Source organism: Myxine glutinosa, chromosome 5, assembly GCF_964187855.1.
Source record: "Myxine glutinosa chromosome 5, kmMyxGlut1.1, whole genome shotgun sequence".
Classification (NCBI taxonomy): domain Eukaryota; kingdom Metazoa; phylum Chordata; class Myxini; order Myxiniformes; family Myxinidae; genus Myxine; species Myxine glutinosa.
Genome location: NC_136265.1, coordinates 157,671,858 through 157,686,561, shown reverse-complemented (window position 1 = coordinate 157,686,561; position 14,704 = coordinate 157,671,858). Strand labels below are relative to the sequence as shown.

The following is a 14,704-nucleotide window of genomic DNA, read 5'->3' as shown; positions in this document are numbered from 1 at the left end:
GATCAAGTTCATAGTGTAATATTGTAATGAAAAAAAACAAGAGATGAACAAATATTTATTCGGAAACTTCAAGATCAGATCACGAATTGTATCACGCATCGATCACCCATCACACACGATGAGACGGATGCTCCTGTTTTTCCTCCACGCGGCGTTTGATCCTCGGAGCTGTCATGGAGAGGGCCACCCTCATGTCGGGGCCGACGTCAAGGCATGCCCGCAGCTTTGTTTTCATGACGACCAACGCGAGAACCCGGCTTCGCAGAGGTAGGTCGTGACGAAAGGCAGTGTCATTCGGAGCGCTTTCGCCGCTAGATTGGGGAAGGCCTCGTAGTTGCTTGCCCAAAACTCCGAGGGACTGGTGACGGTAGAGAACTGCATCTTCAGGCGGCCAGAGGCCTTCAGCTCGATCAGATCATCCTTGAGCTCGTTGTCGTCGTCGATGTCGTCAATTAGAATCGTGAAAGGATCCTGTATCCACGGATCGACCGACAGATTCGGAAAGTATCCATCAAAACTGTCAGAGACTTCAGATGACCCTTGATGTCGACGACAAGCGTGGAGCAGAAATCATTCTGAGCGTCGTCATCCGCGAGGATTTGAGCGAGCTCCGGGAAGTTGACGAATGACCGCTTCTCCACGCGGTTGCTCCAAAGCCGCAGCTTTTCTCGATGCGAGTTGATCCGTTCCGCTGCTTCGACGATCGTGAGGCTGCTCCCTTGAAGTGATATGTTGAGAGCGTTAAGGTGCCCGAAAATGTCGCTGATGTACGCAAGCCTCGCGACGAAGACAGGGTCGCCGAAGTAGTCCGCCAAGTCGTTGCCTTTCTCATGCAGGAAAATTTCAATCTCCTGACGCAGTTGGAGGACGCGGTTCAGAATTTGGCCCCGGGATAGCCAAAGCACCTCGGTGTAGTACAGAAGATGAGTGTATGCAGCACCGATGTCTTCACAGAAGACCTGGAAGAGGCGGTGGTTGAGAGCCCGAGCGCGGATGAAGCTCACTGCTGTGACAACGATAGCCATTACATCACCAAGCTCCTTGGGGAGCGTCTTGGTCGCAAGGGCGTGGCGATGGAGCACACAATTGTCACGATGACGTCGGGGCACTTGTCTTTCACCAGCGCAACGAACCCGGATCACTTTCCCATCATCGCCGGGGCCCCGTCCATACACAACGATCCGAGCTTCGTCCACTCGATGCCGTTTTCTTCCATGAAATGGTTCACGATATTCATAATGTCCACCGATTTGGTTGTTGTTTTGAGAGGAGAACAGAACAGGAACTCTTCCTTCAAGCAAATCCCACCAAGTAGCGTGCAAAAACCAGCAATTGACTGCAGCTCGCTCCGTCGGTGGATTAATCGAGTTGCAAGCTGAAACGGCAGCGCGATTCCCGGAGTTCTTGTGTGACCTGAGCCACAATATCCTTTGACATGTCTTCAATTCTGCACTTGATGGTGTTGTTGCACAGGGGAACACTCTTGAGGTTCTTGGCCCCCTCGGGTCCGCAAACCAAGTTCGCCATCACCACGGCGCAGGGCTTTACAAGCGTTTCGCCAATCGTATGAGCCTTTTTGTCTTTTGCAATGAGGAGCGCTACTTCGTAGGAGGCTTCAAGGATAGGCTTCGTTGACGGTTGGAACCCGTGCCGAGTCAAGCTACCCTTCGCCATGAAGCGAGCTTTCTTGCTTCGGAACACGTCTTCAGAGTCGTTCTGATGAGTCGGATGGGTGCTGGCGAGGTGGGCTTTTAGCTTCGATGGCTTCATCGACGCCTCCGCCAGCACTTTGTAACACAGAACGCATTGCGGACGTTCAGTCCCATCCTTCTCCACAAACTTCATGAACCCCCACTTGATGTACGAATCATCGTATTTGCGCTTCTTAGACATCATGGATTGCGGTCTGAATCTGTGAAAAAAAATAAAAATATGATGTTGATATAAATTATATGATATATCAGATTTTATTTCAACAAAAAGTACTCTAGTTTTGACTTTCAGAAACGTCTCACGAACCCCCTGGGATGGACTCACGCACCCCCTGGGGGTTCATGCACCCCAGTTAGGGAACCCCTGGTCTAAGGCTTATGCTTATAAATACATTGTGAATAACGTTGAAAAAACTGATAAGAAGTTAAAAGGCATAAAGAAAAATGTCATTAAAGAAACAATAAACTTTAAGGATTATTATAACTGTTTAACAACAAAGAAAGAAGAGTTTAGAAAGATTAATGGAATAAGAAGTTATAAACATAAATTATATTCAGAAGAGGTGAATAAGAAAGCATTGGGGGCTTTTGATGATAAGAGGTTTATTTTAGACAATGGAATTGATAGTCTCCCTTATGGTTATATAAGTATGTAAGTGATAAGTTAAAAAGGGGGGTTAGGGATTTTAACGGGCTACCGCCACCTTTTTACTATTATATAAATGATAGAACCAAGTACCAACCAGACTAAAGAGTGGAGGTGTAATCAACCTTGGTATATAAATGGTAAACATAACGAATGTGAAAAATATCAAATAGGTATAATTGAAAAGACAACTGGTAAAAAAATTTACAAAACAAATAAGAGAATTAATTTAAATACCGGTGAATTGGGTAAAAAAGATGGAAATATTTTTGAGTGGACGGAAAACTTTGATGGTTGCCAGGAAAATATATACTTTAATTTAAAAATGGTATGTGGCACTGGAGGCGCTCAAACAAGAACATTGAGGGAGGTTTACCATTTTATCTTAGCTCAGTTAAAATATCTTAATAAAGAACCAAACTCAAACATCTTTTTTGTTAATATATTAGATGGTGAAGGGAGTGGCAAGAGAATTAAATTATTTCCCACGCATAAACAAATATTTGTAGGGTCGTTGTTTGAGTGGGTCAAAGATGATTCACCAGATGATATTAAGAGTAAAAGGTTAAAAGGTCCATAAGGTCAGAAGGATCACAGGTTCACACAGAAGGACCATTGTTTAAGTGGTCTAATGAATAAGGATAACATGTCAAAAGGTTAGAAGGTTCGTAAAGAACAGGGTGAAAGAAATAGAGGTGTTTAGGGGCAATGAGGGAGGGGAAAAATTAACATGTAAGTCATTGGGAAAATGAGAGTGTCCCAGAAGCAACATAGTGTAACGAATGTGGAAACGTTACAATGTGAACGTTACAAAAGTATGGTAACATCCTCGTAATGTAAATAATGGTCGCAGCCGTCCTAGTTAATTCCATGAAACTTACACGCAGGTCACGATATATCTTTTAAATAGTGTATTTCCTTATTCCATGTAGGCTAAATATGTGTTTCCCACTAGATTGACTTTGCATTGTATCAAACAAAATAAGCGTAGGCCCTTCCAATTTCCCCAAAACCTCCCTTCCATTTGCCTTCCGCATTTTGGGCGGTTTTCTTCAACCACCATTGGCCACGAGGTAGGGTTGGAGAAGAAAGGCGTGTCTCCACCTCGTCATAAGGGGGGAGGAGTGAACCGGCCCTAACAGCCAATCAGCACCGCGGTGAGCGACCCGGTAGGCGTGCCCTCGGAGCCGGCGGCTTAATTCCGCCCGAGGTGATAAAAGCGACTGTAAGGGACTGCTTTATCAGAGGCCTTGGGAGATGACCTGGGAGGAGCAAAGAGGCGGCACCAAGAGGAGCGGTGAGATGCGAAACGCTCCAAGCCAAAGAGGAGAGGTACTCGGCAAGGAAACCAGCTTTGGAGAGACGCGCTGAAAGGAGGGAGACGGCTCCACCACAAGAAGAGGAGCAGGTGTGCCGAACCAGCGCGTGACGTCTACCGCAGCGGATACACGACGGAGGGTTTTCCCGCCAAAACCGCGAGGAATTGCGAGCTGCTGCCTCCCGACTTTGCCTCCCTATCAAGCAATCCACCTCAAGCCCTACCTGCCTGCATTATCCCCTGTGTAAGTGTGAACGTCCTGTCCTGCTCGTTGTCTTGGGGCTAAGTAAAAATGAATAGTGTAAGTTAACGATTCGCTGTGTTACTGCTTCTTCCATCCATTGCTTGTGTGTGTATAATAAATCTGTTCTTCCTCCGTATTCTTCTTCTTCTTCTTTTTCATTCTCTTTCGGTCGCTTTAGAGATTTCCCGATTGAATATCTGTGGGGCGATCTGGTCAACGTCGGGTGTAATCGGGTTCTAATCGGGGAGTAACTGTTCGGACGCGGTTAAATACACCACCGCTCGGTCAATATAACATCTAAAGCCGCGTCCGTAACAATATATACACTACTTATGCATGATCATCGCTGACATACGTGGATTATGTAAATATTTTAAATGTTATCTGTGGTGGAGAATCTGGGTGCATGCATAATGGTGTGCAAATAGTAAATGCGAATAACATTCAATGAGTTTCCAGATGAAAGATATCTGCAATGAAAACAATACAAAAACTCACCCAGTACTGAGACGAATGTGTCTTTACAAACAGGAAGCTTGTCTGGGTGGTTCACCGTCAGCAGACTGAAGTGCGCGGAAACATTCCTGTTTTTGCTTCTGCCAACTGTATCCACCTTCTTGCGATGCCGCTTAACAGACGTGATTGTCATCAGCTGCAGAAATTCCCTGTCCTGATCTGCTTTCTTTGAGTTTCCGTATAATTTGTCAAAGTTCAGTCTGAGGTCGTCTTCTGTGAGCTTATCAGCGTGACAACGATTTTGATTTTTTTCAGCGGTGTGTTTACATGCCACGGTTGGAACTTTACCAGCACCAGAATGGCGAATTTTCTTAGCTTTTTCTCGTTCATGGTTGTCCTTATTCAACTTACGCTTTCTTCCTCCCGGTGAAAGCACCACTGCTTCGTCCATCCCATCAAAACTGTCCATTTTACAGAAAATTACGTCCAAGAAAATTACGCCACAGTCAAACAACGGAAGTCGCCATGTTGTGGAAAATTCCCCACGCGGATTGGCCGACAGGCAATATCGCGGTTTGGAATAAAAGTGGCATGGCGTTTGTCGCACTTTGCAAAAAAGATCTAAACTGGGCTGCGTAAACTAACGGGAGATATCACGTTTTGAGAAAAAACGAATGTGTGATATTGACCGACTATCTGTTCACGAATGTTGGAGCTGGTAATCGCTTTTTTTTTTTTTTGGCGTTTATCGCGTTTTGGAATAGAGCTCTTCACATGTAGTTACCAGTACCCAATATTTTCTGTCTCTGTCCTATCCATTTCCTTCTTTATACTGGTAAGTAGCTGGTTTTACATTCCAATTTAAGATTAAAGTTGGAATGTAACACATACATTATGCTAAATTGTAAATATCAGGGACAATCTTGAAAACGTTTGTTTAAAGGAAAAAAATACAAACTTATTGCCATACGTATTACTTCACTAAGATAACAGTATTAGATCCTCATGATCACTTTAGAAAATCCTCTACTAAAGGTTAATCTTATGGCCTTCCCAGACACATAATACTGTCGTACATCTTGACTTCTGTGAAGTGAGAATATACCGGTAGTGCATCATAAAGTACATGGATTTTATAATTTCCAGGTCTTCCTACAGACATAACAGGATCACTGCCAGCAGGTTTGGACTAGTGCTAGCAGCCATAAGGAGGCACTCATTTCCTCCATCTCTGTTCAAGACACTCCGTGGAGAGTATACCAAGATTGCGGGAGCCAAGGTATGTTCCTCCCTGAATACCGAATAAAAATCCAGAATTGAACAATCACCCCAAAAACAAAAAAAATGAATGCTCTAAAATGCATATTTTGAAAGTAAAAAAATTGTTGTGAAGTCAGGAGAATTTTCTACCTTTATTACATGGCTCAAACAACTATCAAATATACAATGATATAACGTGTATTTATATCAAGTTATAACTGGGTCTTTTTTCTTTTCTTTTATCTTTTACAGGCTATTGACTGGGGCATATCTCATGAAGATAGAGGGATAGAGCAGTACAGCCAGGTGACCGGGTACCCTGTACAACGTAGGGGGCTCTTCCTGCCCACCAGCGGCCTGCTCGGGGCCTCCCCAGATGGGTCAATCTCTGATGACCACATTGGTGTGGTCAAGTGTCCATGGGTTGCTACAAACACGAGCATTGCTGAGGTTGCAGAAAATAAACACTTCTTCCTGACAGTGGACGAGGTCACCGGTCCCTTCAAACTGAAGCGCTCCCACACATACTTCGACCAAATCCAGGGGAATCTCCACTTGATCGGTGCAAGTAGATGTGACTCGGTGGTCTGGACACCAACTGAGCTTGCCATTATTCCAGTCATAAAAGATCCAGCTTGGGTGCCAAACACCGCCAAGTTAGAGACATGCTACAAGACAGTTTTTTTTGCCAACAATCATTTTGTAGTAAATTTACATGCTACTGTTGCCATATTTAATTATAACGCCTGGAATATTATGGTTTAGTCGAGGTCCATCCGCCACTGTAGAATGTTGCTGTGACAGCTGCCAGCAGTGTGTGTGAAAAAGCACTGGATCACTGGACAATATCCACTTGTTTTTGCTCAGATCCACCTGACTGAATACAAAAGGTGGACCACTGCTCCAGTCCATTTTGTGTTTTGAATTAACAACAGTATGAACAACTTTATAAATAACAGTAAAAAAAAAACACATACTAGTAATTTGAAGCTGAAATAACGTGTTTTGCTATACTGTATATATCAGAATGCATCACAAAGGATTTAGAAATATTTGGTTTCTGGGGGCCCCAGATCCCACACAGAGGGTGAGGCCTGTGGGCTCTAATCCAATTAATTTTGCTTGATAACTGTTCCACTCATTACAAGTTATTTTCACACACACTGTGACAGAGCTACACGACATTCACAACATGGCTGGCTGCAGATTTGTCAAACATACACAAACTTTCAGGATCTTGTTGACATTTTTCTTAAACTGGTATGGTATACGATCTAAAATTGTGAACAGTTTGAGTATTTGAATTGACCTTTCAACATGAATTCTAGCAATAGAAATTCGTCTGTTATTAACGACCTCTTCTTGGGTGAATTGGCCGTTAACGACAAATGCTGGAATGTTTAAGTAAACTCCTTGTGGAAGAATGTCTCGGATGGTGAACCCTTTGTCGGCAAGAATCACATCACCTGGATGCAGTTGCTTGAGGATTCCACAGTCTGAAGTTATTGCTTTGTCTGAAGCACTCCCACCATAGAGGTCACTGGCGAAAGTCATCACGCCATTCGGAGCAACACCAATTAGTGACTTGAGTGTTGTTCTGTCCTTGTACTGACTGTACAGATGACACTGGGTGTCCAGTTTTTCCGTGTTCGACGCTGCTACTTCGGTACAATCGAAGACAATTCTACAGTTCGGAAATGGAAGAAAACAAGATGGAAGACACTTCTGGTTCTTGGCTATGGACGGAATGTTGTTCTCCATCATCCCAACATGCAGAATGTCATAGAGCGTGCCCACAACTGTAGTGAAGATGTTGGTCACAGTGGCAGTACTACAGTTAAATCTGGTTGCCAGATCTAAATTGCCCAAGTTGAGTCTCAGCTTCATTAGGGTCAACAGCAATTGGTCAACAAGTGCCAACATCTGTACAGTCCAGGTGCTGTGGTAGGTCAGTTCAAATCTCCCCAGTAACTGTTCCAGGAATCTCACAGTGGTGACATCTGGCAAACCTGTATAGTACTGAACTTTATCAGCATCATTTTCTATTTGTTTGAAGGAAAATGTTTGTTTCTGTCTCTCAAGTTCTTTTTTCAGGGTTTCATTTTCCTTGATCAGCATGTCCTTTTCTATTTGTAAAATAGTCTCACCAGCAGTTACAGAACTTGTACTGTTCACTGTGCTCGCAGCAGCATCTGCTAAAACCAAGAGACCTTGGACTGCATCGTCTTCATTCTCATCCACAGAGTTCTCCAACAGCTGTTTGCGTTTCTGACGTCGCACATGAGTTTTCGGTTCAGGATTAGGAAAGTTGAAGGTGTTGTCCGAGTTCCATGAAAACCGTGATGGTCCCCCATCCTTTCCATTGGAGAAGTGCCAGCTGCACACTCGAGAGTTGCAAGTGGGGATGAAATCTTTGCGTCTGAAAAAAACAAAGTTTATGTTCGTCTCGTAGTAAATACTGAATGATTGTTTTGTGAGTAAGAGGAGGGTGTGTGTGGTGGGGGAATATGTACAGGGAAATATTTGTGTGTTGGTGGGGGAGGGGGGGGGGAGGGGGAGGGATACTGTGAAATATCTGAGAGGGATTAATTGTGTATGTGTAGAAGGAGGGTAATAAATGTGGGAGTGGGAATAGAGGGAGGCATCTGTATGTGTGAAGAGGAGGGTTTGATATGACCTATTATTTAGGGGGGTAGAGGTGTACGAGTGTAGTGAGGGATATTGAAGGGAATATATGTATGGGGTGGAGGGGGAGCGAGTGGTTGGGTATCTGCTGGGTATTGCAGTCTGTACACAACACAGCAGTACACTGACTGTGTGGTGGCTTATGCCATATTATACAAACTAATTTACCTTATCAGCTTAAGCCACTTCAGCCGTTGTTTTTCATGAGCAGAAAATCGGTAAAAAGACAGTTCTTGGTTGGTTTCTGATCTATTTACACACTCAGGAACGCAACACTGCGGCATGACCGAGCACTTTTCTCACTGAGTCCAGCTGGTGTTTGGCTCCAGTCGTTTTGTGTTTGGACCCGGATGCAGAATTATGACGCGCGCGTTACGTCACACTTACCAAGAGAATAAAGGCAACACGTGTAACGTTGATAGTAAGATAAGCGAACAGGAAAAGACACATGCCAACAACTCCGACATGACCTGGGGTCTACGGCTCATCAATCGTCATCTGACTTTTCATGATTATTTATATGCAGTTTGCTTAATAATCCCCTCTGAAAAAAATCCACTGTGTATTTTAACAACTGTGGAGCACAGCTTACAGGGGAATTCAAACACGAGCTGGAAAATACTGTACAAGTGCAACTATGGAAGCGCGAACACATGCGGAAGTACTTTCGTGTTATACACCGCCTAAAGATTAATAGGAAATCCTCAACAAAATATACCTCAAGACGAAATAACAACAATATTAATAATAAAACGTTGTTATTAACAAAGTGAATGAGTTTTTCTATTTCTTTAAAGCAGAAGAATTGACTGTTTTGCTCATTATTTGCCGGAAAGTTAAGGATTGTTTGAACATATTGACTATTGAGTATTGTGCTTGAACAGTTGAAGTCGCCAACCCCGGGTGTCTCCAAGTCCAAAGGGCCTACAAATTTATTCATGACTCCGAAGAAGCTTACGAAGTAGTTTTCGTTGTACAATCTGTGATGGCGTTTAGATAACATTGCCATAAACTCGATGAAAGGATCGTTTGAAAATAAATAATGAAACCACGTGATGATCGTTTAGGCTCCACCTTCGGACCTTGTGATCGTGACGGGGTTTACAGTTCCCTGTCATTCTACTCGTGGTGTTGGTGTCTATACACACAACCGTAAACCCCCATCACCCCCAAGCCCTTCAACACAAGCTTGTCTTCACTGCGGCTCCTTGTTAGTGTTGGGGCTCCGGGTCGAATTTGAGGCATCATGCACGACGCGTACGAGGCGGTGCCGATTCTAGAAAAGTTACCGCTTCAGATCGAGAGCATCGCCTGCTGGGGTAAGTAGGGCCAGACTCTTCCTCTTCCCAAGACGCTGCGTTCCATTCCATCTTTATGTCCGCATGTCTCCTCACTGTCCCCCGTCTGTATACAGTTTCCTCCCACTGCTCATGTCTGTATATAGTCTCCTCCCACTGTCCCCCGTCTGTCCACACGTCTCCTCCCACTGTCCCCCGTCTGTATACAGTCTCCCCCCACTGTCCCCCGTCTGTATACAGTCTCCCCCCACTGTCCCCCGTCTGTATACAGTCTCCTCCCACTGTCCCCCGTCTGTCCACACGTCTCCTCCCACTGTCCGCCGTCTGTATACAGTCTCCTCCCACTCCCCCGCCTGTCCACACGTCTCCACCCACTGTCCCCTGTCTGTCCGCACGTCTCCACCCACTGTCCCCCGTGTGTCCGCACGTCTCCACCCACTGTCCCCCGTGTGTCCGCACGTCTCCACCCACTGTCCCCCGTGTGTCCGCACGTCTCCACCCACTGTCCCCCGTGTGTCCGCAAGTCTCCACCCACTGTCCCCCGTGTGTCCGCACGTCTCCACCCACTGTCCCCCGTGTGTCCGCACGTCTCCACCCACTGTCCCCCGTGTGTCCGCACGTCTCCACCCACTGTCCCCCGTGTGTCCGCACGTCTCCACCCACTGTCCCCCGTGTGTCCGCACGTCTCCACCCACTGTCCCCCGTGTGTCCGCACGTCTCCACCCACGGTCCCCCGTCTGTCCGCACGCCTCCTCCACCCACTGTCCCCCGCTTGTCTGCACGTCTCCACCCACTGTCCCCCGTTTGTCCGCACGTCTCCACCCACTGTCCCCCGCCTGTCCGCACGTCTCCACCCACTGTCCCCCGCCTGTTCGCACGTCTCCACCCACTGTCCCCCGCCTGTTCGCACGTCTCCACCCACTGTCCCCCGCCTGTCCGCACGTTTCCACCCACTGTCCCCCGCCTGTCCGCACGTCTCCACCCACTGTCCCCCGCCTGTCCGCACGTCTCCACCCACTGTCCCCCGCCTGTCCGCACGTCTCCACCCACTGTCCCCCGCCTGTCCTCACGTCTCCACCCACTGTCCCCCGCCTGTCCGCACGTCTCCACCCACTGTCTCTCGTCTGTCCGCACGTCTCCACCCACTGTCCCCCGTTTGTCCGCACGTCTCCTCCCACTGCCCCCCTTCTCTCTGCACATTTCCTCCCACTGCCCCCCTTCTCTCTGCACGCCTCCTCCTACTGCCCCCCTTCTCACTGCACGTCTCCTCCCACTGCCCCCTTTCTCTTTGCACGTCTCCTCCCACTGCCCCCCTTCTCTCTGCACGTCTCCTCCCACTGCCCCCCTTCTCTCTGCACGTCTCCTCCCACTGCCCCCCTTCTCTCTGCACGTCTCCTCCCACTGTCCCCCATCTGTTCACATGTGTCCTCCCACTGTTCCCTGTCTATCCTTACTCTCCTCCCACTGCTCTCTACCTGTCCGCACGTCCACTTCTCCGTCGGCATCTCTCACCTCCTTCCTGAAATGTCATCTTATCATTTATCATGAAGTTTAAAAATAGATATTTTGTCCACCTTTTCCTTTTTAGAGGAGATGCTTTTGGTTGGAACAAAACCTGGTCACCTTTTGTTGTACCGAATCAAGGCTGATGCAGGTGTGTAAGTGCACGAAACCACTCATTCTTCAATTCCTTCCTCATTAAGTGTATTTGTATGTCCTTGTCCGCAGTTGCACATGTTCGAGAATTGTTCTGCTTATCAAGTTACTGCTCAACGTTTCCTTTGAACATTTATAGCAATTTGGTTTGGAATGTCTTTTGTGACTAACATTCCCCATTGGCTCAAATTTCATTCCCTGCCACACCTGTACTCACATTGTTCTGAATTCTAACCAATTCCACTTCACTTCGCAATTTATCCCCGTACAATTCTTCCCTGTTGGCATTATCAGCTTGTTCCCGCAATGGATGTTGTGACGCCCTGTGCACGGGCTGCCCTTCTTTCCCTATTCCGCATTTCAACAACAATTGGACTACACTTAAACTTCACCTTTACCTACCTGTGCAGGTCTGTGCTTCGGCGGAATGAGAAGCATCTTTGGTAGTAATAGGAGCGTTGTCCTCGGTGAGGGACACACTGTGGTGAAAGCGTCACGTCCCGAATTGCTTGTGGTCCTGCGGTTTTCGCCATTTAGCTCCATCTGCTTCATTTCAGCAGGATCATCCAAACCACACTTACTTTATTTATTTGACATGGATTGGCGATGCACCTCTGTGGAGGGATGCTTCCATGGCGGGAGGGAGAACATGGTATAACTGCCTTTGCCACGACCGTCCTAAGACTGTTGGCAGGCATTGGAAAGCGCCGCACGCTGATGACCATACATTTTCTGAAAAGTCAAATTAAAAAAGCTCAGAACTGATTCGAGCCTTAACAAATAGATCAAGAAGAAAATCAGATTTTTTTTTTTCACTTGACATGCACATAGCAGTTTGGATTCATGCCAGGAAGAGGAACGATAGACGCACTTTTTATTGTGAGGCAGTTGCAGGAGAAGTATATGGAGAAGAGGAAGAAGTTGTTTCTTGGGTTTGCTGATCTGGAGAAAGCATTCAATAGGGTTCCATGTGAAGTAGTGACATGGGCATTGAGGAAGTTAGGAGTGGAGGAATGGTTGATCAGAGTAGTGATGGCAATGTACAAAAGAGCGCGCACAGGTGTAAGGGCGAAGGACGGGAACAGTGGTGAGTTTGAGGTGTAGGTGGGAGTGCATCAGGGGTTGGTACTAAGTCCACTACTATTTGTAGCTGCGATGGAGGTGCTGGCTCAGAACGTAAAGGAGGGTTTACCGTGGGAGTTGTTGTATGCAGATGATCTGGTGTTGATTGCAGAACGTATGGATGGACTGAAGGAAAAGATGAACACGTGGAAGGAATGTATGGAGACAAAAGGTCTGAAGGTGAATATCAGAAAAACGAAGGTGATGGCAAGTGGTAAAGCATGTGGTGAGGTGGAAAGAACTGGGAAGTGGCCCTGTGCTGTGTGTAGGAAGGGTGTCGGAGTGAATTCCATTCAATGTACAATGTGCGCTGAGTGGGTTCATCAAAAATGTAGTGGTTTGAGAGGGTCATTAACCAGTGTGGCAGCTACATTCAAGTGTAAGGTGTGCACAGAGGGAGCTGCAGATGGAGGAAATGTTGAGTTGGATTTTGGAGACTGCGTCAAGCTGGAAGGTGTGAAAACATTTTGTTACCTCGGAGACATGCTGAATGGAGAAGGTGGATCAGACTCGGCAACAGTTGCTGGAGTGAAATGGGCATGGAAAAAGTTTCGGGAACTGAGTGGCGTGCTGACGAGGAGGGGAGTGTCGTTGAAGCTGAAGTGAAAGGTGTATGCTGTATGTGTGAGAAGTGTTATGATTTATGGGAGCGAGACATGGGTAATGAACGTAGAGCAGCAACGAAGGCTGGAAAGGGTGGAAATTTACCAATATCAAGTGATGTGGAGGCAGCCATGTCTTGCACATGATTGGCCGAACCCCATTATTCTCTCACCATGTCCATGCTTATCCCACAATCGATGGAAGTGCTTTTGAATAGGACTCTCCTGGTGTACTTGGTGATTTTTTTTTTTGTTGGTAGTGAGTTCGAGGTACGAGGTGACGCTCGAGAAATCCAACAGAAATTTTGCCAAAAGGATCCAGCAGGTAAACTGCTCAACAGCAAAAGAATTGAACAAACGACACTGACGAATGGCATTTGCAATATTGTGACATCACTGTCCTTTGTTCACTCAGCTCTGGGTTGTGCCCCAGCGGAAAATCCTGATCAGCTTGTGTGGTGAGTTTATATTTGTGCTTGAATCTCAAACGTTAATCTTAATGCTTTCGACTTGGTGTACAAATTGTTTCATAGGATCTTTGAATGCAGTGATTACAGGATGGATTATTGAAATGATTGGTACATTTCCTTTTTCAGACAATATTGTTTGTGTCCATGACTTGGCGACATTCCAAGTTGTTGTGACAGCTCACAAAACCAAGGGAGCCACACTGTTTACTTGCGACCTTCGGGTGAGTGTTGGACGTGTCACTACCCCGTAGTATATTGTCATGCATGTGGGAAAAAAATATCTCACACACACACACACATATAGTCATATATATATATATATATATATATATATATATATATATATATATATATATATAATATATATATATATATATATATATATATATATATATATATATATATATATATATATATATATATATTTATATATATATTTATATATATATATATATATATATATATATATTTATATATATATATATATATATATATATATATATATATATATATATATATATATATATATACGTATATATATATATATATATATACGTATATATATATATATATATATATATATATATATATATATATATATATATATATATATATATATATATATATATATATATATATATATAACTGTAAGAAATAGTAGAAACTCCAAAGTACGAGCAGGGCGTCTCATTTGTATTGAATATTGTATTGAATATTGAATGTATTGAATAATTAAATAAGACGCGGACGTAGCTTCAGGACGTCGATCTTTAATTGTCGACAAGCTTTCGACCAACAAAGGTCTTCTTCTGAGTCTTCCGTTGAACTTGGGGCTGACTCAGAAGAAGACCTTTGTTGGTCGAAAGCTTGTCGACAATTAAAGATCGACGTCCTGAAGCTACGTCCGCGTCTTATTTAATCTAACGATTATATATATATATATATATATATATATATATATATATATATATATATATATATATATATATATATATATATATATATATATATATATATATATATATATACACATACACAGTCACGTGAAAAAGTAAGTACACCCCATGTAAAGTTTTGACTTTTTCAACATATTTCAACATACAGCTATTTGATCTTCATTTCAACAATATTGATAGATAAAGGTGATATAATATAACGATTATCATGAAACATTTACATGTAGTAGTCCATTGTATAATTTAAATAAACATAAATGCAAATTTCGCATGTGGAAA

General features: G+C 44.6%; 3 protein-coding genes across 3 annotated transcripts in view; 1 reads left to right on the top strand and 2 right to left on the bottom strand.

Moving 5' to 3' along the window:
* Positions 1–231: 231 nt before the first annotated feature.
* LOC144892168 (protein FAM200C-like) lies at positions 232–2,056 on the bottom strand. Its single transcript, XM_078777425.1, has 4 exons — positions 2,016–2,056; positions 1,383–1,912; positions 519–1,291; positions 232–471 (listed from the first exon to the last, which is right to left on the bottom strand). Exons 1-4 carry the CDS (start codon positions 2,054–2,056, stop codon positions 232–234), a joined length of 1,584 nt encoding a protein of 527 aa, XP_078633551.1.
* A 3,719-nt stretch (positions 2,057–5,775) lies between these two features.
* Positions 5,776–8,694, bottom strand: LOC137426884 (uncharacterized). The gene is made up of 2 exons (XM_068115874.2): positions 8,490–8,694; positions 5,776–8,055 (listed from the first exon to the last, which is right to left on the bottom strand). The coding sequence occupies exons 1-2, from the start codon at positions 8,603–8,605 to the stop codon at positions 6,822–6,824; spliced, it is 1,350 nt and encodes a 449-aa protein (XP_067971975.2). The 5' UTR covers positions 8,606–8,694; the 3' UTR covers positions 5,776–6,821.
* A 697-nt stretch (positions 8,695–9,391) lies between these two features.
* Positions 9,392–14,704, top strand: part of VPS39 (VPS39 subunit of HOPS complex) — a 59,078-nt gene continuing 53,765 nt past the window's right edge. The window contains exons 1-5 of the mRNA XM_068115873.2: positions 9,392–9,640; positions 11,208–11,273; positions 13,260–13,324; positions 13,415–13,457; positions 13,596–13,690. Coding sequence (XP_067971974.1) covers positions 9,568–9,640; positions 11,208–11,273; positions 13,260–13,324; positions 13,415–13,457; positions 13,596–13,690 — 342 coding nt within the window. The 5' untranslated portion in view covers positions 9,392–9,567. The remainder of the gene's footprint in view (positions 9,641–11,207; positions 11,274–13,259; positions 13,325–13,414; positions 13,458–13,595; positions 13,691–14,704) is intronic.

What these genes read in the sequence shown, in the direction of transcription:
- LOC137426884 (XM_068115874.2), bottom strand. Translation starts at nt 8,605, where the DNA reads ATGCCGCAGTGTTGCGTTCCTGAGTGTGTAAATAGATCAGAAACCAAC. An exon ending in AAGTGGCTTAAGCTGATAAG is followed by an intron (nt 8,056 to 8,489) that starts GTAAATTAGTTT and finishes TGTTTTTTTCAG; the next exon opens with ACGCAAAGATTTCATCCCCA.
- LOC144892168 (XM_078777425.1), bottom strand. Translation starts at nt 2,056, where the DNA reads ATGAACCCCCAGGGGGTGCGTGAGTCCATCCCAGGGGGTTC. An exon ending in ACTCCGGGAATCGCGCTGCC is followed by an intron (nt 1,292 to 1,382) that starts GTTTCAGCTTGC and finishes ATTTGCTTGAAG; the next exon opens with GAAGAGTTCCTGTTCTGTTC. An exon ending in GTCATCTGAAGTCTCTGACA is followed by an intron (nt 472 to 518) that starts GTTTTGATGGAT and finishes CCGTGGATACAG; the next exon opens with GATCCTTTCACGATTCTAAT.